The sequence below is a fragment of the Haemaphysalis longicornis genome, unplaced genomic scaffold (assembly GCF_048455015.1).
Source record: "Haemaphysalis longicornis isolate Haplotype H1 unplaced genomic scaffold, Haemaphysalis longicornis Haplotype H1 scaffold_4, whole genome shotgun sequence".
In the NCBI taxonomy this organism is placed as follows: domain Eukaryota; kingdom Metazoa; phylum Arthropoda; class Arachnida; order Ixodida; family Ixodidae; genus Haemaphysalis; species Haemaphysalis longicornis.
This window is the reverse complement of record NW_027526361.1, coordinates 60,545,054-60,571,341: the sequence shown is the minus strand read 5'-3', so window position 1 is coordinate 60,571,341 and position 26,288 is coordinate 60,545,054. Positions and strand designations below refer to the sequence as shown.

Below are 26,288 nucleotides of genomic sequence, written 5' to 3'. Positions count from 1 at the left end.
CACCACCATTCCAGCCGCCTCTTCGTCACCTCTATGGCCCTGACCCATGGCCATAGAGGTGACGAAGAGGTGGCTGGATTGAGGCTCTATTGGACCACGCTTCTGAACCACGTTAAAAACACGCCAGGACTATAGGTAGCCAGGACTATAGTCCCTGTAACCTAACCAAGAAGCTTAGCAGTCCTTTGGACACAGGTTTCAAAATAAAGTTTATCTCTCTCTCTCTCTCTCTATGGCCCTGAAGTTGAGGCTCCCCCTCACCCCGAATCCCAAAGCCCCCGCCAACTTCGTTTCCCCGCTTCCCCGCAGCGGTCGTATCTCTATCTAGCCCCTGACATAATGGTCTATAGTTTCCCGATCATTACTACAGCATACACATGTTTCATCCTGCTGCCTGTAGATACCCGTGTATGCCCGGGTTCTAAGGAACCCCGCTCGTGCTTCGAAGAGCAATGCACTGCCTCTCGTATTGCCATAGAAACCTTCCTTTCTAATTTCTAGTTTCTCTGTCCTATAAGTCTCCAGGGTTTTTTTCATTTCCATTATCTGTGCCGACTTCGGAGTCCCTGTAGACGGACGCATGAACGCCACCTAGAAAGGGGGAGGACAAGAGGCGTTGTACGTGATAAGGCGGGAAAAGCAAACCCCACCTCACCCTCCCGGAATAGGCCTGCAAGTGCAGTGTGGGCTTTCAACCAAACCCGGAAATACAGAACTGGGCAACAACATGTTAACCTCATATTCGTAATGAAATGTAGCGCAAACAAAGTAACAATAATAAATAACAATGATTTGTCCGAATTCAGACAAAAAATCAGTGTCCTTCCATTCTATGAGAAAGGATGACCAGCGAAGCTGTGGTGCGTTATGTTAGAGTCATCTTAGTGGCTAATTGTCATATAATTTGTTTCCGGATAGTTCCGGTAAAACACTTACAGCCGTTTTCTGTAGCCATACTCACTCTGTACATGACCATGTATTGACAGCAGACAGTAATTCTTTAGCGTTTACAAAATCATCCCAGTCGAAAATTGCGACAAGAAAAATTTCTGTAGATTGTCGTATTTCCGCGTGTCGTACTGTCGTCTTGTCGTATTCTTGTTGTGTTGTGATTCTTACGTTCTGTCGTGTGTCGTATTCCTGTCCTGATTTTGATGTTCCGTCATGCCTAATTCCTGTCTTGTCATGATCCTGATGTTGCATCAGTAGTTTGCGCATGGTTTGAATGTTACTGATTGTGAAGAGTAGCGTAAATGACAGTTCTGTCGTGACTACAGGAATGTTCGTCGTTGGGAAAATTGACATTGTCTTTACGACAGACATGTGTGTCGTAACAAGATATGGCTTTGTCGTTACAACAGGACTTCTGTTGTGACAACAAAGTTTTTTGTCGTACGTCAGGAATTCTTGTTAGCTTTTTTTAATTGAATTGAATTTGAATTCTTTATTATTTCTAACGGCGTAAAATACATTCAAGTTAGTATATAGACAAGGGTCCCATAGTCAACAAACTGCAACGGGACCCTTGATTAATTTTTACAAAATAAAGAATACACAGAAAGCAGCAAACCCGAACAAACAGTAACTAAAAGGATGAACACAGCTTAGGCAGCGCTAAAGTTCAATAAGAAAAAGGAAAGAACTCGGTTAAACAAAATTGAGAGAAAAAATTCGTATTGCACATTACTAGCACAATACTAAGTCAAACAAGGTAAAGATTGGCAGCAAAAAAAATACATAAACAAGACACTAGCACTACACCTACAATCTAGCTGAACTCAGAAAACTTAGGCGATGAAATGAACAGTAACATAGCAATACAGATAATATAAACAATACATTCATCGATTCAACAAAAACGTTTTTAGCATGTGTTTGAAAAAAAAGAATGATGATGAAGATTTTAGTACTGCCGAAAGACTATTCCAGAGTGAGATAGCTGAAAAAGCGGATCTCATCTGACCATAGTATGGACTATGCGGTATTCCTGTTGTGATTTTAGACTGGGTGCGAAATAATTATGGCAAGTAAGCAAAACTCAGTGTAACGTTAAAGTCGTCTTAGTGGCTAATTGTACTAGAAGTTGTTTCGGGATATTTTGATAACATAAGAGTCAGCGCCGTTTTCTGTAATCAAACTCCATGTGTAGGTGGCCATGTTTCACTGCGCAACACACAATGGAAAAGCCAGCGTACAAAGATCAAGATTACACCGATCCCTTTAAAGTCGGCTTCCCCTCTAAACAGAAATGTATTTCTAAGAATACGTTTTTATGTGCACTATAAGCCTTCTTGTATCAAAATATCAAGGCCGTAGGACTTTCTTGTATTTTTATGGATTTTTTTCCCATACGCTGAAGGTGTGGCGCACAATTTTACGATCGCAGGGATTTCAGTCGGCGCCACAAGATGCCGCCACGCTCGCGCGCGATTCTTGTCTACATCGCTCTGCTGTCGGAGGTAATCTGCTGGATCCTAGCCATAGACGACTTCGCTGCAAATATCAAGGAGTCGTGCACTCTATCACAAGTCAATTCCACCGCCCTAATTTCAGCGCTGTTTTATTGCTGCGCACGAAGTCGCTGATTAGATAGATCCCCGGCCAGGGATGCTTGGTTTTACTTTTATTTTTTGACGCTTTTTTATTGATTGTAGGGTTTACCGCGCCGACGCAACGCAGACGCCGCCGCAACCATCGCGTGGCGTCTCGGCGCATCTCGTCACCGCTGGTGACGAGATGCACACACTGGTGTACAACATGCGCACACTGCGCACACTGGTGTACAACAAAAGGAGGGAAAAGCAGCCAGTGGCGCTGCTAAAGCAAGCAGACGTTACCACTGAGGCGGCTAGATTGCAAAGCGTAGTGTGCGAGAGGCGTGCGAGAAACGCCGTGTTTTGGGCTTCTAAAGCTGGAGCAAGGAGTGCGCATCCACTAGTGAGGCTTCCATTAATATTTTTATCGCCCCGAACCCCAACTGCAACCAATCTAGTAAACAATAACGGTTACTATTTCGGCAAACACTTCGGTCATACAGTGTTGGTAATTCGCGTTCAACGCTGTTTGGTGCTTTCCACTTTTACGTAACACCAAGCTCTGAGCCGCTCACGCACTTTCCGCTCTGGCAAATTACAAGAAAATGAACGCGCCATGCTCGGCGGCCAAGACGCGCCGGAAGAAAATGCGTACCAGAAGCTGAAAGCGTATGTTGCCGCTTCAAGGTTGCGCAAAGCCAGAGTCCTTCAATTCTTTTTGAAGGACTCTGGCATTGAAGGACTCTGGCAACACTCAGCAGCCCACAAGTGGTATTGGACATTGGCTTCGCCCTTCGCAACATACGCATCACTCCGAACAGTGCAAGAACAATTAGGCCACCAGACCGCTGCACTGTAAACATCCGGCTCCACACACACACGCACACGCACACACACACACGCACGCACACCTCTGAACCCGTGCGCGCATTCTGCGTCCTTTATCGATACGTTTAAAGGAGTCGTTAACCCTGCAATTCCTTGTTTTCTCCACCTCTTTACGTACCCTGTGATCAGTTGGGAGTGGTCCGTTCGCCCGGAAAATGCGAATTGTTTTTTTTTTTCTCCTTCCACGCAAGTTTTTGCTTCTCCCACAGAGCACCAGCCAATCAACCACGAAGGTCGGCGCGCGGAGAACCAGAAGGAGCCCGGCCAGCGCCGGTGCTCAGCCCCGGCGACAGATGTCGTTTCGCTCCCGGGTTGCGTCGATCTCGGCACGCGACAACGGCTGCTGCTTGGGGTGCGCGCGCTGCAACGCTCCCCCCCGTTTGTCCATCAGTTGCTGCGACCTCCCTCCCCCTCGCAGCCCGTGCCGAGTCGCGCACAGCTGAGGAAGAAGCTATGCCCACGGCAAGCGCCGCCCGACCCGGGACAGTGCACCTCGCCGTCGCGCCAGTCTAAGTCCGAGTGCCGCTCCAGGATTGGGCCTCCTCACCCTTCGAAGCCATGTGGAAGCGAGGAAAACTTGCCTTCCTTCTCCTGCTCTTGCAGGTAGGCATATTTTAATAAGAAACAACCCAGATGTTAGCAACAGAGTAATCAGTTGGCAGTGCCCGATGCGTGTGGAATCACGACAGCAGCAGCGAACTTGAGCACTCCCTTGCAACTTCAGTTGCCTTGCGAAGGTAGTGTGTTCTGTAAGCTGTTTTTATATAAAATGTACAATTTCTGAATGTAATTCATTGTAGAATTTTCGCAAAAAAGCTTAGTTCGGAGTCAGCTCTCGAGAGTAACTTTTTTTATATATATTCGCTTTGATAATTCCTCCGAGATTCTCCACTGAGCCACCTCTCCCCTCCCCGCCCCCCTAAAAAAATATAGCTGTGAATGCAACATCAAAACGATTCACGCCACCATAAATTCATTTCCCGAAGCCGTGTTGCAAACTGGTCTTATTTTGGGATCTGAGAACTCGAGAAATGCTAAGGTCTTTCAAAAATTTCTGGTTGATTGGAAGAATGAGCAAAAAAAAAATACATTTTGTCCAGGAGAGTAATGAGCAAAAAAAATACATTTTGTCCAGGAGAGTAAATCGACATTTTAAAAAAATACGCCTAAGAAAGAAGTAAATATATAGCGCGCACTTGTAATACACCCGTCTGTTATTTCGTCCCATAATCGGGACGGCAGGGAGTCATTTCGCACCATTTCGCTCGCTCTGAGAACTCAGTAGACGGAGTTAATTGGCAGTGTCTGCTTAGTAGAAAAGTAAAGTGTCCCTTCGGTGCGCTTCCCTTATACAGTGGGGTCAACCTTGCTCTATTTTAAAATAGGTAACATTTGTGGAACGCCGACGACCACCGCAAAGCTGCATCCGTAGTTCAAAGTTTCTTTTCGGCCGAGGAGCACTTCCTGAAAAACCCACGAACAATCGCGACTCCTTGGCGAAGTAAAAGGAACAGTCCCGTGCACCGAAACCGGATGCGGCGAAACGCGACGCGAAGCCGGAAAGCAATGAATCCCGCGGGCGGTCCGCAGAAGAATGCGCCGGAAATGTCTGCCAGAGAGTCGTATTATATGTGTGCTTGTACTAATCCTGCATCGCTATCACAAAGATGGGCTTTCAACCATCTAATTTCAATTCGCTTTCGAAAAGCGAAAATTGTTCTTCCTTTTTTTTGTTGGGGGGGGGGGGGGGTGATGGGGGATGGGTGGGTACTTGCTCCCAGAGTGGTATTCTTTGCACAAGTAAGAGACGTTCTCCGAGAAGGGCACGGGGGTGGGGGCCTTCGAAACCACACCATCGGATGGCCCGGCCATAATGTCCATAAACCTTGGGTATGACACCAGAGATAACTTTTTAAGCTTTGAGCCTCTGTTGTGCTTACGAGCATTTTCATTCAGCTATCCACGTAACGCTTTAATAGTACCCTGCAGAAGAAAAACTACCGTGTCAGCGCGCGTGCGGTCTGCATCTCGGTTTTGTGCTCCGTTTCCTTCTCCCCTGCAAATGAACAGCTACCAGCTGGCTGATAAATTGTAGTGCCTGCGGTGAAATGCGTATCCCGCAGATCCGTTAAGAGCTGAGATTCTCCAGTAAAATGATGTTCTTTGCTCGGCTTGCGCTGGTTTTTCAAATTATCAACTTTTTTCCATTTTCCTTCCTGTTGGATTTTCTCGGACATTTTTTAAAGTCATTTTAAGCTAGAGGAACCGCGATGAAGATAAGCTGTACAATTACTGAATTATTTATCATTTTCGGTAAACACAGCACATGCTCAAATATGTCTTGCATACCCTTTGTGCTGGTGGCTAAGGTTATTTGGGATGATAATGATGATGATAATTTTCGACGCTCACTATGATGATGTAGAACATTATTATCACGCGCCACAAGCCACTTGATGGATTAGGCGAACCAGCTTGATGTATGCTTCTGATGAACTTTTAATATATGGTATTGTATTGTATTATTATTATTTTTAGTGGTTTTATTATTACCCATACACGATGGCGTACCCACCCACGACAAATTGTCCAACAGTAATTTGGAATCATATTGCAATCAAAACAAAAATTTCAAACTTAAGGATTTTGTTTTTATTTTAGGGTTTAACGCACCGACGCATATCAGGCGATGAGGCGCGCCGTAGTGGAGGGCTGCGGATTAATTTTGCTTTTCGTCTCCATCAGAAAAGCGGCCGCCACGGCCGGGAATCGAACCCGCGACCTCGTGCTCAGCAGCGCAACGCCTTAGCCACTGAGCCATCACGACGGGTAAACTTAAGGATTTAGTGAATTTATTTATTTATTTATTTATTTATTTATTTATTTATTTATTTATTTATTTATTTATTTATTTATTTATTTATTTATTTATTTATTTATTTATTTATTTATTTATTTATTTATTTATTTATTTATTTATTTATTTATTTATTTATTTATTTATTTATTTATTTATTTATTTATTTATTTATTTATTTATTTATTTATTTATTTATTTATTTATTTATTTATTTATTTATTTATTTATTTATTACTGCAGGCCATTGGTGGCCCAAGTGCGAGCGGGAGCGAACACAGTTGTTGCAATTATTGCAGAAACCTACATCACATGCAAACTTACAGAAACGCAAAGCACAAACGGGATGAGGTGCGGGAAGAAAAAGCAATCGGAAGATACACGTCTTTTTTTTTCCACTGGCCTGTAGCTGAGACCCAGCCAGAAATGCCGAGAGGCTGAGGAGCAAACGTAGCAAGAAGTGCTGCTAGGAAGCCAACCTGCTAAAGGAGGCGCGCAAACGCAGGAAAGCGCGCGCTGGTTGTCCGGTTATCATTACCTCTAATGTCAAAGTCTTTCCCTGGCAGGTAGTACAGTATAGTATAGCACAGCACAGTATAGTACAGTACAGTACAGTATAGTACAGTATAGTATAGTATAGTAGGTGTGGTATAAAGACTTCCCGCGCGAAACTCCCAGCCAGAGCAATGCGCTTTCCACTTTCACCGGTGCGGTATGTGTTAATACAGGGGTCAGCAACTGTTTGAGGTGGTGGGCCGAATTGCATGAAGCCGACACGGGGGAGGGCCGGACAGTAAATCGGGGGCAGGTAGATAGAAAAAATTATGTGCATGACAATATTTGACAAAAATTTGCAATAACCTGGCTAAGTGTGAAAATGGGGGGGACAATGACAACTGGAAGCGGTCAATTCTCTGTTCTTGACCCCCGTATAACCCCATTTGAGGTCAAAACTGCCCTTTCGGTCTTCAGGCAGGGAGTGACCGGGGGGGGGTTCTGACAACGTGCTCGGGGCCGCCTAATATGCCTTGCGGCCGACCCCTGTATTAGTAGGTTCAGTCAATTTCGAATGGCGTCGATTAAGGACAGCACTGCTTAAGCACCATGAAAACTGTAGTCCTACCCGAAATTGAGGATGCGGGTTCGATTCCCGGCCGTGGCGGCCGCTTTTGTGATGGAGGCGAGAAGCGAAAACGTTCGTGTGTCCGAGATTTCGGCGCACAATAAAAATCCCCAGGTGGTCAAAATAAGTCCGGAGCCCTCCACTACGGCACGCCTCATGCATCGCCTGCGTAGCGTCGGCGCGTCAAACCTCATAATCAATCAATCAACCTACCCGAACTTATCTGCAATCGAGTGGGAAAAGCTGCGAGAGAGAGAGAGAGAGAGAGAGAGAGAGAGAGAGAGAGAGAGAGAGAGAGAGAGAGAGAGAGAGAGAGAGAGAGAGAGAGAGAGAGAGAGAGAGAGAGAGAGAGAGAGAGAGAGAGAGAGAGAGAGAGAGAGAAGGCTCTTTAATGTGAACTGGTGAGGTCAGCCCTGCTAGGGACAAGGCTTGCTACACCAGATGGTGGGTGACTACGTTGATGAGTGGTGAATATTAGTCATTAGTGTTACAGCAGGAAGAAGACAAACAAGAAGCGTTGAAAAAAAAAGGAAAGTAAAAACAAGAGAATGCTGCAGCAAAGTCCGGACATAAAAATACAATTGAAAAGAGAATCGTTAATGTAAACACTGAAACAAAATGAAAAGCAAACGACGCGAAAAAAAAAAAAAAAAGCTGCAAGCGCACTTGAGTATCTGTACACGGAAAGCAGATCTGTTTTGCTCCGACTACATCTAATGCTTCCACGCATTTTCTAATCCGTAAAGGAGGAATGAACGTTTATTTTGTGCAAAACGGAAGTTGTTGGAGCTGCTCACTCGCGCGGGGCACGCCCTCTGTCGATATGATGTCTTGCAATCTGGAAAAAAAAAAAAGTAGAAAGGGGGGGGGGGGGGGGAGGGGGGAGCGCAATTATGCGGATCGGAAATGAATTTGATACCGTTCTGTTCCAAACGGTATCAAATCAAAAGGCAAATGATAATGACATACACGCAGACGATGGGGAAACATATCCTACCACCTTAGCGCTACTTCTATAGAGCCCGATCGAACTCGCATCTAATAAAGCTCTTCTCCTCCCCCTTGGGTGCAGGTGTCGCTGATCATCGTGTACGCGCTGTGCGTGCAGTACGAGGAGGCGGCGGACGCCTCCAATGGCCGCAACAGCATGTCCGAGGCCCTCGGGGGCAACGCGCCCAAGGAGAATTCCATCGAGAAGTACCACGCCAGTGAGTGCGCGCGCGCGGGGAGGGCGAGACCGTCATTCTGGGGCCCCTTTGTGGGCTCTGGCTGCGCCGACACCACTTCCCGCCACCCGCGCCGCTGCCATATCAACAGCCGCGGCGCTAACCCGCGGCGGGGGGTCGTGGCGTCACGAGTAGGAAGGAGAACTCCACACTGAGAATGGTTAAACACTGCCGCTTGTTTGAGACACTTTTCATTTTGAGGTATACTGTGGGTCTGCAAATGACACCGCGGAGAGATTAAAAGTGAGTAAACGGCGCGAAACTAGTTTCAAGTTTATAGTTAGCGTGGTTCAGTTTGGTACTCTTACGGGGCAATTGCGGATAGCGCGCGAATCCCATCTACAGCCTCTAGGATGCCACATAAAGTAGGCTTTGTGTGTGTGCGTGTGCGTGTGCGTGCGTGTGCTAAACAGCAAATACAAGTTCTGGAATGACTCCGTATACCTTTCACACTACACCTTAAAATATTAATAGGCAAGAGATAAAAACGCTGAAGGAACCGTCAGAACTGTAGAGTTGCTTTTATTTAATTGATTTCTTGTGTCATTCGCCTTCAGTAGAAATTAAAGCTACCGGCCGCGGTGGCTCAGTGGCTAAGGTCTTGTGCTGCTGAGCACGAGGTCACCGGGTTCGATTCCAGGACGCGGCGGCCGCTTTTCCGGTGGAGGCGAAAAGCAAAACCGCCCGTGTGTTCGAGATTTCGGCGCACGTTAAAGATTCCCAGGTGGTCTAAATTAATCTGGAGCCCTTCGCTATACGGCGCGCCTCATCGCCTGTGTTGAGTCGCCGCGTTAAACCCTACAATCAATCAACAAATTGAAGCTGTATGCAAGCTGTACACAGGTTTACGGAATGCGTAAATAAATGAACGAATAGAGGAAAGAAGGAGAGTAAAAGGGAAATCAAAGCCAGTTTCCTAAAGTGGTCTTGAAAGGCATTTTGAGCACATTAAGTGAACAAGCGCAGTCATTAGGTTGGGTGGTCAACGTCATCTGTGCCAAGCAGTACAACTTTTTTACGTGCAGCGGAAAGCTCACACTTTCGGAGCAAACTTTGTCGCCCCTTTCCTACCGTTTCCTGCATGTTTTTTAAAACCGCCACCTAAACGCGTGTACGTCATCGATTCTCCAATGCGCGTCACGAGGCAGACGGCTTTTTTCTCGCACTTATAGTGAGAAAAGGCATCGTGTTCTCAGCGTCAGTTGGTTGCGGTTACATATTTTGTTAATTAGAGCTTCCTGCAGCACGCTTACACGCTATCGTGTTTGTCTGTATTTAACTTATTTACTATATTACCACGCTTCTCATTACAAGAGGTAGGTGCAGCTTGTCAAACCACGTGTGCACCGTGCTTGAGTGCGCCGCTGTTTGCTCTGTGCCTTTCCAGGAAGTTCGTTCATAGCGACTGATATTGCGCTTCGAACCAGCACGTTTCGTTTGCGGGTTCTCTGTCGTTTTAAAGTGTTGTTTTGACATGCCGTCGGCAGGAATTACTGCAACACCACAAAACGAGGCCCCGCACCTCCGGAGCCACATGTGGCACGGCGTTTTTCCGATAAACAGTGCCTGTGCTGCGTGAAAGAGAACAAGACACGTGCGATCCTTCCCTGTGCAACTGATAAAGCATTCCTAAACGGTTCATTCGTGATCACGAGTTCTCCGCCGCTTTAAACTGTCTTTCTACGTTCCGCCGATAGCAACCACCGCAACGTGCAGTCAGCGTAGCGCAAAACCGTCAATGGCTGGAGACGTCACTTCTGAGGAGCAAAGCATTATGGGAGGGAACGCTCGCGCGCCGTCAGCAGCGAGGAGAATGGGGAAAAGAGGAGGAAACACGCCGCAGTGACATAATGCAGTTCTTGGTTTACAATTTCTCAGCTAATACTCATCCCTATAACAAAATTCTTGAAGGGAGTGATTACTAATACATTGCTTTATTTGGTTATCTGTACATCTATGAATCGGCTGAGGGCATTTCAGGACCCTTTTAAGAGAAAGATGGTTGAAACGAAGCTTTCTCCCATGCGACCTCAGTCAAAACCAGTCCAAAATCCACTCTCCCAAAGTCCAAAATACAAACTGCCTAAGTCCAAAGCCAAAGTATAACCCTACTTAGAGAATGTTCATCATCATCATCATCATCATCATCGCAGTCGTAGTCATCATCATCACTGACCGTGTGTATTGCCAAAATATATTTTGCGTATTACGAGTAGGTCGTTAGGTGTGACATCCCGTTGTCATGTTATGTGGTGTATGATTGATGTACCCTTTATAAAACCCCTAGTACAAAGTTGCCTTTCCTGCGGTGTGTTTTACTCGAACGTCAACGCCATCAGGGAGCCATCGAAAGCTTCGCCTTAAAATGGGAAACCAGAACCCCACAGAAAAGAAAGGGCAAAGAGGAAAGGGCATGCTCTCTTGCATCCTCAATCTTGGGTTGCGGAATCCATTTTGTTGTAGTACAAACAAGCTCAATTTACTTTTTGGCTCAGTGGCTAAGGCGTTGCGCTGCTGAGCACGACGTCGCGGGTTCGATTCCCGGCCGCGGCGGCCGCTTTTCTGATGGAGGCGAAAAGCAAAACCCCCCGTGTGTACGAGATTTCGGCGCACGTTAAAGTTCCCCATGTGGTCAAAATTAATCAGGAGCCCTCCACTACGGCGCGCCTCATCGCCTGCGTTGCGTCGGCGCGTTAAACCCTAAAATCAATCAATCAATTTACTTTTTGGGCAGGCATAAACAAATATCCTGATTTTGTTTCCCCTCTGTTTGCCCTGCGTGCCCTTTACGATGCAGCCCCTTTTTCAAGGCGCAAAAGACGTCAACGTGCGAGTGCGAACAAACAACAACGACAAGCATTCGCTTTTGTAGCGAAAATTGCCTTCGTGCTCAGCGTCGATTTGCCGACAACACAGATCGCGCTCTCAGCCAGGCTCGGTGCAGAAAGGCCAAGGTTGGGCGTCCCGTTGATCCGCCAACACGCGCACCCCGCAAGGCCCAGCCCGAACGTTGAGTAATCGCTGGAAACTTCAACAATGGGCCAGTAATTGGCGAAACGCACCCGTAAGGCACCGCCCCTTCCCCCTCTGTACAAAATTAGAGAAGTAGTCCTTTGTAAAGAGGTCACGAGTGACTGAACAACTCCGTGCGTGTACGACCGCGGCACGCGAAAAGGAGAGAACGAAAGCAGTGGGGGATCTCGATCACGGCGCTTACTTCGAGCAGTGAAAGGAAATGGCGTTGACGGCCACCTCGCGCGCACCACTGATTCACGGAACGAGAAATCGTTTTCGACCACGCCGGTCACGGCTGCTTTGTTCTACGGGCTGCCCAAGGGCCGCGCCGGCCGTGTATAATGAGATGCGTGGAATTCGCCTTTCTCCTGCATGTACACAAACGCGCACGCCGCTGACAAAAGCGCATGCAGTCGCTGAACATCAGTCGCCGCCGGCGCCGTGAGCCCGGCAATGCGGTACACATGCTGCTTGGGATCGTCCTAGCTAAAACGAACTGATTATCTCTTTAGCTTTCGCCTAACTGATAACTACGTCATCTGCAGATTATAATTGTCGATGGCGTCAGAGACAAGGAGCTTGAGCATTAACTGCAGGCATCGGATACATTTCCATAACCCGACCTCGTGGCACGGCTCCCACTTGTCAAGAATGTTCGGCGTGGACTTTTGCAGACTTGAGGCAAGACATAACCACACAACTGAAAGTACCAGAGTTTATTTAATAAAAATAAACGTTGGATTTGTATTTACGAAAAAGAAAAAAAAGGTGAAGAAAAATCTCTGAAAACATGGGAAATGACAGCACAACAATAAACGACAGCAACAAAGGTAGAGGCGACGTTTTACGGTGTCGGCTCTGGCGTTGCCAATAACTACGTTCCTATTTTGAACAGCGCAGATTCGCTAAGCTCCTCCAGGAAGACGTTTAATTTAGAGCGAAAAAAATCGGAGCCATTCCACTCTGTGAAGGCGGATTACCAGCGAAGAAAAATAAAATACACACCACACATGGTTAGACAATCTACACTCCTTTTCCTAATCACTTGGTATCGGTAGTGACTATGGCTTTGTGATTACTCGATGACGTGCGGGAGGATTCGAGTTTTATCCTAGCAAAATAACATCCGTTTCCCTCCCGTGGAACCCCACGTAATGACAGCCGACGTCAATGCCCGAACGCTTACAACTTTACTGTAAACTAGCCCATCATCACAATGCCACTTGATAAAGTCGCCTTAGCGGCCAATTGTCACATAATTGTTTTGGGGAAAGCTTCAATAAAACAAGAGCCGCGGAAGTTTTCTGAGAGCATTTTTGTTGGGGCAAAAAGTGTTGGGACAGAGAAATGCCCCCAGCCATGAACAGTTTCGCAGAATAAAAGTGGGAGGGCTCCGCTGTTCGTGATCCACCGTTTTGTACAACGCTACTCCAGTTAATAATTACCCTGATGGACGCAACTATAAATGAACAATGAATCATTAACGTTGAGCGATCATCTGTGAAGTCTTAAAGTGCCTTAAAACGTACTCTTTCTCGCGAATTACCCGTTAGAGAGCAGTGGCAGTGGCAGTGTTTGGTAGTTGAAACTCCGCAATTGAATGGTTCCGAAATAATTCGGTCATTATTAAAGCGTAGATTTCTATGTCTCACTTGTGGCTATGTCGGGAAAAACTCACTGCAGAAAGCCAACTTTACAGAATGGGTTTCAACAAAGGGCACGTCAATTACACACCCCATAAACAATGGGAAGTTTTTGCATGCACAGCGGGTTCTATTGTGGCAGGGCGGATGCAGTTTAGCGTCATAAGGTTGAGCGATGACGATGATGATGAAAGCATTCTCTAACAGGCGCACAGGTGGCATGTTGATCACGCCACACGCTTAATTAACCAATAGGAAGCCCAAATCATCGGCTGAGCTGAGCTAACCAAATCAGCACATTTAGATGACCCAATCACAAAGTAATAGATACAAAATCATAACATCACATTCGGTTAGTTCAGCGTTGTCGTAGATTTGACTTATTCGGTTGTGGACTTTCCGTTTGTATCGGTGAAAGCTTCGCGTTTCAACCATCTTTACTCCAGAAGGGGGCGTTAGATTTTTTTTTACGGGGAGAGGGACTGGAATGGGGATGGAAAGGTGGCTACTGGGTGACGGAGGGGGTGGAATGGAATTGAAGCTTTTTAAATCCACCGTTGAGTTTGTATAGAATGGACAGAGTTAACATGCTCCCGCTTATAATTTTCTCGATATCAATACTCAAGCAGGCTCCAGCAACCAATCCAGCTAATCCAGTTTCACAGTGCATCAATCAGCTTAGCAGAACGCAGCTCAAATGTAGCCACCAAGATTCCGTCGCCGTATTACGACGCGACGAGGGCTGCAGGCATATTCACAATTTACATTGGGAGAACCTCTAACCGCGGGCGTCTTATTTAAGTAGAGAGTTGGGTGCTCCTTGCGACAATGCTGGTGGCCTCGGCGATTCTTTCCAACTTACGGGAAGGCAGTCGGCACCTGGTCGGTGCGAATTCTTTCTGCTTGCGTGGGCATTGAAGGAAAGTGCGACTAGATAAACACAGATTCGAGTTGCCCATTTGCGTGCGACATAGTCAGCAGAACACGTTGTGCTGTTCTTATCCATCATGACGAGAGAACACGTTTGTTCTCGTCGGTTCTGCGATGGATTTGGTACGATGGTGCAAGCGTTTCCTTCGGCGGAATTGGTGGAATAGAATGGGGCCGGCCAATCACTCCTGCAGAGAGAATGGCCAATGCTTGTGCAATAACTGGAATTTGACACTGTCCAAAATAGAGTTTGAATTGGATGGAATGGAATGGGCTTCACAAGTTTCTAACACCGTTGGCTGCTGAAAGTCAGAACGAAAGGCATTCTTCTTGCGCTGGCGATGGAAAAACAGTGTCCAGGATAAAGGACTAGTAGCAGTTCGAAATATTTGCCAAAATGAAGTGTATACAGTGGAACGCTCCACGATTATAGTTGACGGCCTATGCGAATTTCCTCAGAAGTGAGTTTCACCTGTCCTTGCTCAAAAAGAATTCTTAATCGTTATCAGTACCGCCATCGTAGTCGTCGTCAGCTTGTTTGAGACAAAGGCCTCTCCCATACATCTCGAACCACTCCCACTTTGTTCTTTCTATAGAGAATGGTCGACACACAATGTGTAGGCCTCATGCATACACGCCTTCATGGCCAGCCTGCGCAAGTGCCCAAGTTTGTTGTCATTTATTTGATAGTTGAAGCGGCTCTCAGCAAGCACGTAGAAGGCAATGGGAAATGACATGTCTGAAATACCTGCAGATCTGGGGCGCTGTTATCGGTTGCTTGGGGAACCTAAGCACGTGATATGGCTTTTTCCGTATCAGTAGCTATAACTGTTGCTTTTTATTATTGAAAATAAGAGAGGAGTTTCACGAAGTTCACGAATTAAAACTTGATTTCTTCAGTGTCTGCAGCTTTCAATGTAGACAAAGATTAATTTTTGGAATCGAAAAGCCTTTATTTCTCGCCTCAGCGGGAGGATATGGGGACTAAAGGCACAGATGGCCCGAGAGAGGTCATCAGCCTTCTACGCGCTGTGTCGGCAGCATTTTGTCTTAAGCAAAATTTTCACTGAATCGTATATTGTCACGAAATATACAATTTCACAAAATTGTATATTTTCACAATATCACAAAAATTTTGTATATTTGTATTTGTATATTTTTTTTTGTTCTTCTATTTTTTTATTATTTTGTCTCAGTTTTTACAAGCGCCTGCTCTGTATATTTGGTTGTTTTTTTTAACTCGTACTGGCTCGCCGCAACAACGTTATGCTTGTTCAAAAATAGCGACAATCTTTCAAAACGTATTCTTTAAACGATCTTAGAAAATATAGTCAGGGTCGGTATATATAGGCCGAGGTCGCGGGTTCAATTCCCGGCCGCGGCGGCCGCTTTTCTGATGGAGGCGAAAAGCGAAAACGCCCGTGTGTTCGACATTTCGGCGCACGTTAAAGATCCCCAGGTGGTCGAAATTAATCCGGAGCCCCCCACTACGGCGCGCCTCATCGCCTGCGTTGCGTCGGCGCGTTAAACCCTACAATCAATCAATTATATATAGGCCGATAGTTTGATATTTGCTCTAATGCTCCATTTTTGTGGATGGGAGTCACGCGCGCAAGTTTCAGTAGGTCAGGGAAAATTCCAGTAGAAATGGTGAGGTTGATAATGTATGCCATCACATCCCTGTTTTTATAACTACGTGTTTATTTGGCCCTGGTTTAATTCTATCATGTTCTGCAGCAGTATCATTCTCCAGTTTACTTATCAGGGAGCGTACCTCAGCTGCATACCCGCCGTGGTGGCTCAGTGGCTAAGGCGTTGCGCAGCTGAGCACGAGGTCGCGGCTTCGATTCCCGGCCGCAGCGGCCGTTTGTCCGACTGATGGGGGCGAAAAGCAAAAACGCCCGTGTGTACGAGATTTCGGTGCACCTTAAAGATCCCCAGGTGGTCAAAAATAATCAGGTGCCCTTCACTACGGCGCGCCTCATCGCCTGCGTTGCGTCGGCGCATTATAACCCTACAATCAATCAACCTCAGCTGCATCGATGTGCTGCAGAAAAAATGCGCTTGCCAGGTGCGCATCATGTGTGATGACCGGCCAACTTTCACTATCGCGTTGATATTCATTCGCGCATGCATGCACAAAGTGTGCACTCATGAGCGCTGGTTTCTTTTAATCAAGATCCATATCTTGAAATCGTTTCATCTGCGTTTTGTTTGTAACTTCGTTAACGGCCTTTCCGATCTACTCGGGGTTATTTTGCACAGCAGAGGAGAGATTCTCGTAATACCTTATTTTAGCCTGTTGCAGTTTTTTTTTTTAAATTTAACCACCGCAATCACACAAAAAACTAAACTGATTTGGAACCCTGAAACCAAGGACCGTAAATTTATTTTTTCATGTATTAAAATTATTGCCCCACGCTCTTGGTATGCAGTGGGTTTCATTGCCGTCCAGGATCAACAACGTCAAAAATTGCGTATATCCTTGTTCTCGGTACAGCACTTCGGTGTTTCTTGCGTATATGCAATTGGCTTACACGTGAGCTGAGCTCCAAGTCGAGCTTATTTTGACGACTCTGAGGTTTGCGCCATTTCTTTCGTCTTTGCGCTACCTGCAAAGAGAAGGGCGAGAGGCTCCAGTGCCGAACTTTCGAGGCTTTTGTGCAGACGTCTCTTGTTCATTCTCGTTTTTTTCAGCTCGTTGGGCCTGTCAAAACGGTCCTTGCGTCAGCGCGGGCGATGACTTCCTCTTGCGAGTGCTTTCGCGCCCCTTCCCTCCCCCCTCCCTCTTTCTTCCTCCCTCCCTCTGAGGAACGTGGCGCTTGACTCAAGTATTTTGGCTGAGCACTGGAGAGGAAACTGACATCGCGGTTCGCGCTGGCGCGTCTTCGGTGACAAATGGCAACAAACCCCGAACCTTGTCCTTTAGGTTGCCGCGCTGCTTGCGTTCTCAAGTTTGTGGGCGCGCGCTGCTTGGGCCACCGATAAGCTCTGTACTCGAGGGGAGTGCCACTAACAGTGGGCCGATAACCGCGCTAGCTGTAGCGCAGTCTTCGCACGCCAGCATTTGCCACTCTCTTCGCTTAAAAACACCGGGGAGAAAGCGGAAGCGTTAAAAGCATCTCCTGGTGCCGGTCACACGTTTAGATATTGGACTCTAAGACTGGTAGTCCCGGGCTCACCGTAAACTTCCCGAGATAAAATTCGCCGTTGGTTTTTAGCATGCATTGCTACGCCAGCTCCTGTCCGGGGGCAGCCCTCGAATCACCCGAACGGTCGGTACGGCACCGCTAAATTGAACATGGGCACAACAATACGTCCGGCACGCTGCTTTTCGTATTTTAACGGCGAGCGCTATGTCCTGTACGGCTACTCTTGACGATGTTATCTATGGCGATGCCATCTATACGGCTGCTCGCCGTAACAGAGGTGTATTTAACTTCACCGGCCAAGGAAAACGTTCAATGCTGATGGACGGAGAGTCAGGGTGCGATCGCTCTCATCAGATGCAACTTCGATATAGAAAAGAAACCAGGGAACCCTCGCTGCCCCGATTCGTGGATAGCTAACCCGCAAAGCAACACTATATGTTAGAATCAGCCTTGATTTCATTAACAATCCACACACATATCGGCACAACGTACCCCGCCCCCTTTGCACCAAGGCGGAGTGGCCAGCGCCCTCGATAAGCTCCACAAACAGCGCTAATTCGCACTCTGCGCGCACGAAGAAAATAGGCAGTAAGAACCTTAGTAAGAACCTCGGCGACTTCGTAAGTTACTAAGATGTTTTGTTGGGCGAGTTTTTTAATGGCTTTAAAAAATTTCTTTGAAAATCCCGGGCCATCTCCACTAACGTGAAACCTGGGGAGGGGCGAAGAACGCAGTGTATAAGTGCATTCTTGGCGCCTTGGCGTTTTTGCCCACGGAAATAAAACCGTTTGGAGATAGAGGTATACAGTTTTGCTGTAAGTCACGTTCTACAGTAAAGCCCGCTTATATCGAACAGTGCGAGGATTGTAAAGTAATTCGATATAGCAAAAATTCGATAAAGAAATTAAAGCAAAAGAATGTTTATATGACAGCAATCTTGCCGACGGAGTCACGCGCTAACGCTGAGCTCTTACCATGCTGCAGTTCATTATTGATACGACACTTTCTCGGAAAGAAAACAATCATTTATTGGGGCGGAAGAACTGCGTGAGTGTAGCCTTCTTCTTGGAGCGCAACGCGTTGCTAGTCGCTGCTTGCTCCACAGTATCTAAACAGTCGACAAGCACAAGACCGCTGCCCTCAGTGGCACTGCAGTATCACCGTAGCAGGGCCACGGCAGCGACGGCGTCGCTTGTGCTCGGAAGCGGCACGGAGTACTCGGCGTCTTCGGCAGGGCGGAGACAAGCATGGACACAAGCGAATAACGGTGAACCCAGCGAACCGAGCAAGAGCGGGCACCGAGTGGCGGGGATTGGAAGTTCGGTGACACCGCAGCCCGCAGAACCCAATGCGGTGCTTTCGGCTCCACCGGCATGCATGCTTGGAGCTGGTCCACTCTGCCCCGGCCGGTTTGGACACAGAACAGGGAGGTTTGGACGCGCCCGAGCTCGCGCGGGAGTCGCAAGCGACACCCGCACCACCGCTGCGCGCCGATGTATTGCGGGAAAGTCTACCGCATTCCTAAGGAGAGCGAAAAACCCCACGAGGGAGAGTTTGATATATCCATTGTGAGCAAAATTGCGTTCAATATAAAAAGTTTTAAATGCATGTAATTTTTACCAGAATTATACAAGAGTTCGATATAGGCAATAATTCGATATATCCGTGTTTGATATAAGCGGGCTTTAGAGTAGCTCGAGGCGTTGGAAAACGAGTGTCCTGGTGTGTTCTTTTAGCGCGCGTTACGTTCTAGTTCGAGGTCTTGTAAAACGAGTGTCCCAGTGATTTAGTACCGTGACTACATGAGACGACGACGACACGAGACGCTGACAGCCCGACATGAGACGCCGACAGCCCGAGCCCCTAAGGACATTCGTCCCTAAAAGAGCTCAAAGGACGAGGACAGAGGAACACAAGAGCGCTCGTGCAGTCTACTTGTGTTCATCTGTCCTCGTCGCTCTTTTTTAATTTCTTCGTAACATTTCATAAGTACTCATAGAACTTCTTGGAGGCCCCGCATCAAGGTGGCTTTCGGGGATGACAGACAACATAACAGGAGTCCCACCCCAGCGACGCAGACGCTTTTCTAAAAGGGCAAAGAAATGTGTTTTTTTCCTCCCTCTTTCTGGAAGCCTGCTGCGGACGAAGTTATTTTGTTCTGCTAAGTTCTGCTAAGAATATACATACATTGTCAAACGAGCTATGTAGGTGCGCAGGGTGAGATTATTTTTCTCCTTATTAATGCAGTTTTAAGGAGCTTGTTCTCAGGGAAATAGCTAGTGCCGCCCTGGAATTACTACAAGCGACAGAGAATAGAAGAACGCTTAAAAAGGCCTATCAGAAGCCGATTTGATGCACCTGTAACAGTGGGAGCGGGTGCAACAGCTGCAGAGTATATACATATAGCCTACGCGGGGCAAATTTCCGTTCGCTAGGGACTACCTGAGTTTTCAAAATGCATAGCCACCAGTAGCGCCGTTCCTTTGTTTCCACAGTCTTGTAAAATCAAAGCAAAAAATCCGAATTTATTTGCGTATAGCACGATCGACGTAATAAGTGCGGCTGACGAAAGTTTCGGAGACTAATTTGCTTATTACGTTCGCTTTAAAAAACATGAAGCAATTCATCGTCTGGTTGTAGCAGCGTAGTCCCTTCTTGTTGCGAACAAGTCGGTATCGCAAAGAATACCGGAAAGCGAAAATAAGAATTTTCATTTTGCACCCGAAATAATATCTTACCGTTGAGAGATTAAAAAAAAATTGGTTCCTTGACCAACTTAGCATCGTAAAATTTTCTTCAGCGTGCGTCTTGACGAGAAGGGCAGCTTGGACTACACCTCTCCGCATTCGCCCAACTTACTGCAGGCTCCGATTATTACTCGACACATGCAGAGCACGACGCATTTCACTTTTGGATAACGAGAGTGAAGAGGACAAGTTTCTTGCTTTCGTGACCCGGTGCGATTACGCAGCGGCGGACACGAGCACTTAATTGTAGCAGGTTTTGTTCAGCTCCGGCACGCATCGCTAGGACTATCCGTAGAAGGCCCACAGAAGAGAGGAAGGGAAGAGTGAGGCAAACGTACTAGCGACTTCGCATCACTGGCGAAGCTGTGTGCGACACTCAAGGGTGCCCGGCATCCAGGATGGAACGATGCAAACTGGCTAGGCCCCCATGGAAAACTTCGGCCTTGCGAGTGTGCGGCCTTGCGAGTGAGACGCAATTAAAAGGCATAGGGGAAACAACGAAGAACGCTCATCGACGAGCTAGGCTGGTTTCACGAGACACCATGTCGTGCGGGTTGAAGAACTGTAGTTTTCGCTTCCTATTATACGACGGTATAGCTCGCACTCCTACAGGAACGAGGACACTACGCGAGGGGCGACACAGACTGTCACGGAATACCAACTCACACGAGCATTCACTCCTCTTAATATACCTAGTGCTGGACGAATGGTTCTAATCACGCTTTAATACACGTTCGAACCAAAGGGCCAGAGGGAGCAACGCTTTACGCGCAGTCGAGGAGATTATGCTTAGTGCGCGACATGCCAATCTCCGTGTGAGTCGTGTGACACTTGCCGGCACGTAAGACACTTCCTGGTAAAGAGCGACAGGACTCACGGCGCACCGAGGGAAAACTAAACTAATGAAATTCGGATGAGCCACGTGTTGACCATGCTTTGGTGGCTCTAGATTAATTATATCAAATTAAAAGGCTCACACTCGCGCTCGCACACGTACGCCCATGCGCAGGCACACTATCTCTCTCTCTCTCTCTCTCTCTCTCTCTCTCTCTCTCTCTCTCTCTCTCTCTCTCTCTCTCTCTCTCTCTCTCTCTCTCTCTCTCTCTCTCTCTCTCTCTCTCTCTCTCTCTCTCTCTCTCTCTCTCGGTGGATTTTTTTTTTTTTTTTTTTGCGCATGCAATCAAAGCTTTAGATGCCGACATTCTACAACAATGATCGTTCCACTGATCCATGCGATCGTTTCTTGCCTTCGTTGCCTTGTTCGAAATTTTCCGTATATACACATCAGTAACATTTCCATCCCTTGCTTTCGTTCAAAGACCTGTGCAAGATGCACCGCTGAAAGAGCTAGCAAGTCCACTCAGAAAGCGGGATATCTCTCGCAGGCGGAAAAAATAGCCACAAAAGGGTAAATCGGGTGGTTGAATATACATTTAAATAAAATTACGAGCCCGACGTGACCAAAGGTACCAACACAGTCCGATTGCGAATTATTTTCCATGCTTTCCGAAACGATGCAGACTGATAAAAGTGCACACATTGTTGTAGAGCTTTGTAATTGAAAACAACATAAAGTTAAATGAAGACTCACTGTGCTCGGACTATCTAAAGCGACATAAATGTGCGGGGGATGACACTGTGCGCTCTAAGAGAGTGAAGAGCAATGTTTTCATGCAAGGATCTCGAGGTGAACTCTGCGTGTGTGTAGTTTGCAACCGTGATCTAAAGGCTCTCATTAGACACAAACTCCGCAAGCAACGGCTAAAAGAATGGGACTCGCGAACAGAAAGCAAACTAGACGCAATTCAAAGTAAAATAGGCAGCTACAGACAAGCGGAACTGATTAATTAAAGTTACAATTTGCAGGCTACGGATAGGACACACAGACACACGGCACACATTCTTACATTTTTAACGGCACATTAAAACCACAATGGTCGAGATGTGGACAAGCACTTACCGTCCTTCACGTCCTTGTTGAATGCAAAGAACACGACGCTTACAGACGCAAACACTTTCCAGAACTCCACCCACACCACATCCCAGTACACCCAGCATATTTCCTCGCAGACGATCCCACGCTTTCATGCAATCGTGTTTTCGAGTACTACTTATTTAGTGTCCCCTAAACTCCCCTTTGATGAGGGCCCTCCAGGTAATCATTGAAGAAAGCAGAACTGCATTTCTATTCACCACTTCTAGTTCTTAGAATATGGCCCTCTAAACCAACAATCATCACCAGCCAACTCGGGCCCACTGCAGGACGAAGGCCCCTCCCATTGACCTCCAACCACTCCTGTCTTGCGCTACTCGAGTCCACAGTTTGCCCCAGGATATTTTTATTTATCCCTCTATCGGATTACTGGGCTTCCCTTCTTCCAGACCTATCTCTTTGTAACCACTCTGTTACCCTAACTGTCCACCGGTTATCGGTTTGTCTCACTACATGGCCGGCCCAAGTCCATTTCTTTTCCTTTATTTGAACTATATCTCCTACTCTAGTTTGTTTTCTGATCTAGGTAGCTCGTTTCCTGTCCCTGAGTGTTACTCATAACATTATTCGTTACATGGCCCGTTGAGCCGACCTAATACCTGTGCTACACGGTAACTTTCAATTGACAATTGGCCACTCCTCCACAACTGCGCCCTGTGTATTTACAATGGGGCACTCGATAGTCTATCGATTCAACGGCCTTCTGAAGGCCTTTGAAGTGACCGTGTAGCACAGGTATAAGTTTGCTTTCTAGTTGTTTAGTTAGGCGCCACGTTTCACCTCAATATGTCATAACCGGCCAGGGTGAATTGGAATTTGACCCGTAACGTTAAACGCACGCACTCTGTCTAGCGAGGGAAGCTTAGCTGTATTACAGAGGAGCTCTCGGGCGTTAAGTGGGACATTATAGGGTTCAGCGAAGTTAGAAGGACAGGCTCTATTCTGTGCTACACTGGACCCCAAGAGAATAAAGAACAGGAGGGGGGGGGGGGATTTTCAATCCGCAGAAGAATAGCAAAAAAACGTGGCGGAGTTTTTCAGCATCAGAGAGAGAGTCGCGGCTGTTGTGATCAAGTTAAGCAAACAGTACAGGTTAGAGAAAGCACAGGCCTATACGCCAACAACCAGCTATGATGATGAAGCCGTAGACAGCTCCTACGAGGAGGTCAAATCATCAATGAAGATGGCACCAACACAGTTCAACATTGTGATGGCAGACTTTAACGCAAAAGTCAGTAAGAAGTAAATGGGAGAAAGGTCACTGGGAAACTTCGGAATAGACAATCGCAACAGTCGAGGAGATACGCTGGTGGGATTTGCAGAGAGAAATAACCTGAGGTTGATGAACACATTCTTTTACGAACGAAATAAAAGGAAATGGACATGGAAAAGTCCCGATGGTATGACAAAAAAACGAAATTGATTTCATTTTAAGTGACAACCCAGGTATTTGGCAAGACGTACAAATGCTATAAGTAAGATTCAGAGCAGCGATCATAGGATGACATCACGTGGACTCAGTTAAAGCCAGATCTCAGTAGTTTAAAATAACTCTTCAAAACAAATTCGCGCTTCTCAACGAGAACGAGGTAAAAATAGAGATAGGCTAAATGACAACCTAACATCGGCAATCACTTAATCAGCAGCAGCTGTAAGAGAAGCAACATGTAAGGAACAATCTGGAGAACTAACAAAAAGAAACGAACCTAACGCCAAACGTAAGAGCATGAAATTATCACGTACGGCAGATCAGATTGAATTAGCCGAGTTGTCGAAATTGATTAACATAATTGTAAAAGAAACGACATTGATGCATATTGATCGAGGAAGTGCTGCAAATAGCGGGAAGCTGGAAAGCAACTAAGAGAAAGCTAGCCATCGGCAAAGACAGGATGTACTCCCTCAGAGGCGAGAAGGGTAACAACGCACAACTTGGACGAGGTGATAAAGGTAGATGAACGATTCTACACCAGGCTGTATGCCAGCGACGTTAGACCAGGGGAAACTACTGAGAATACAAGTTCAACTTGCGACGTCCCACTAGTAATTTAAGAGGAAGTTGGAAAGGCTCTCACAGGAATGAAAAGAGGAAAAGCTGCAGATGGCGACGGCATAACCGCGGGTCTTTTGAAGGACAGAGGAGATATTGTACTGCGAAAGCTTGCTGTACTATTTTTCGGAATGCTTGAAGACTTAAAAATGGCCATAGCCTGAAAAAACGCCAACATTATTCTAATTAATAAGAAGGGAGATCCAAAGGGCCTAAAAAATTACTACGCCTACTCTTGGTTCCGCACAAGCTTTTTACCAAAGTTATAGTTAGCTGCATAGGCGACCGACTGGATTTCCAACAACCCATGGAGCATGCTGGGTTTAGGAAAGGGTACTCAACCATGTATCACATCTGTGTCTTCAATCAAGTGATAGAAAAATCCACAGAATACACTGAACCGATCACAGGGTTTAAAGGCGCAAGAAAAAAAAACGCGGACACTAGAGGAGAAAAACTACCAAGACAAGCGAAGCGTTTCGTTTGTCTTGGTTGTTTTTTCTCCTCTAGTGTATGCGTTTTTTGTTTCTTGCGCCTTTAAACCCTGTGATCATGTCGAACCAACTGGCCCACATTAAGCTATTGCTACACTCAACCGGTTCACATGGCATTTATAGACTAAATTAATAGGTCGCTTTTAACGAAATGGACCCTACACCATTTTCTAACAATTTTACCTGAAGAAGTACACACCTAAAGAAATATACAAAATCCTGATTTTGGGCGCTTTTTGGCTCAGTTTCCCTTTCGCCAATAAACAACACATATTACAACGACAGCTGTCTTGCAAATTAACAAAGGGAGAAGTACTACCGAAGCAGTGCGAGGCTGAGTTCTGAGCACAGACTTCCTTTTTTGCGTTGTTCCACGCTGTGCCACAGTAACGAGTTTCGTTGTTTCTAACGGCGTGCTTTCGTGCCGTGTCGCAGTGTTCCAGGACGTGAACGTGATGGTGATCGTCGGCTTCGGCTTCCTCATGACGTTCCTCAAGCGTTACGGGTACAGCGCCGCCGGTTTCACGCTGCTCATCGCCGCCCTCTGCGTCCAGTGGGCCGTCGTCATGCGTGGCGTCTGGCACGCGCGCAGCGGCTGGATCTTCGTCGACATCCTCGGGTGAGCCGCACTCTTGACTCCGGCACGTCTCTATCCCTCAACGGTTGTCGCTCAGACCCATCCTGTCCCAACAGCCCCCTTTCTGTACGCAAATGTTGAGCGCATCCTTTTCTCCTGTCCCGCTGCCCAACAGTCCCCTCATTACCCGAACCCTCATCCATGTGTCGGCGCCTCCTTGTGTCGGGAGGCATGAGTCATGTCGGGTAGAGCACTGCACGGGCGCGGGCCGGCCCGAAACCCCGGGCCCGACCCGGCCCGCGGGCCGGGCCGGGCCGCCCGAAGTCGATTATCGGCGGGCCCGGGCCGGGCTCGGGCTTGAATTCATAAGCACGGCCCCTAATAGTTCCGACGCGAAGTGTAGAAAAGAGCATTAAAATGAATATTCTGAGTTTATTTTTACGCGCTTCTTGATGTTAGTTGTACGAAATGTTTTAAAAACGTGTTTTGCTAGGTCTGATAGTCACTATACTGTAATTTTAATGATGTCTTATGTACTGAATCAAGATTTTATATTTGCGTGTATAATATACCTGACACGATTACAAGGAATGCCCTAGCGGGGAAGGAATTAATTCAGACAACCTGGAGCTATGTACCTACGTCTACGTACATGAGTCTTTAATATGTAGCACCAATGGAAATGCGGCTGGCCGGGAATCAAACTCGCGTGCTAGAGAAACACCACGGCTTAGCGACCACTGCAGGTAAAATATTTCAACGCACGTACATACTCGTGGATTCAAATGCGGAGCAAAAAAATTCTGATTGATTGATTGATTGTAGGGTTTAAAGCGCCGACGCAACGCAGGCGACGAGGCGCGCCGTAATGGAGGGCTCCTGATTAATTTTGACCACCTGGGGATCTTTAACGTGCGCCGAAATCTCGTACACACGGGCGTTTTTGCTTTTCACCTCCATCAGAAAAGCGGCCGCCGCAGTCGGGTATCGAACCCGCGACCTCGTGTTCAGCAGCGCAACGCCTATCGCGGTTGGGGTCAGCACTAAAGATCTGTCCGA

The 26,288-nt window shown here is 46.9% G+C and overlaps 1 protein-coding gene across 1 annotated transcript in view; it reads left to right on the top strand.

The window, feature by feature from the left end:
- Window positions 1-3,755: 3,755 nt before the first annotated feature.
- The window catches only part of LOC144178806 (ammonium transporter Rh type A-like), a 49,269-nt gene continuing 26,736 nt past the window's right edge, over window positions 3,756-26,288 (top strand). Inside the window, exons 1-3 of the mRNA XM_077706929.1 lie at window positions 3,756-4,025; window positions 8,475-8,610; window positions 25,088-25,271. Of these exons, the coding sequence (XP_077563055.1) occupies window positions 3,981-4,025; window positions 8,475-8,610; window positions 25,088-25,271 (365 nt within the window). The 5' untranslated portion in view covers window positions 3,756-3,980. The remainder of the gene's footprint in view (window positions 4,026-8,474; window positions 8,611-25,087; window positions 25,272-26,288) is intronic.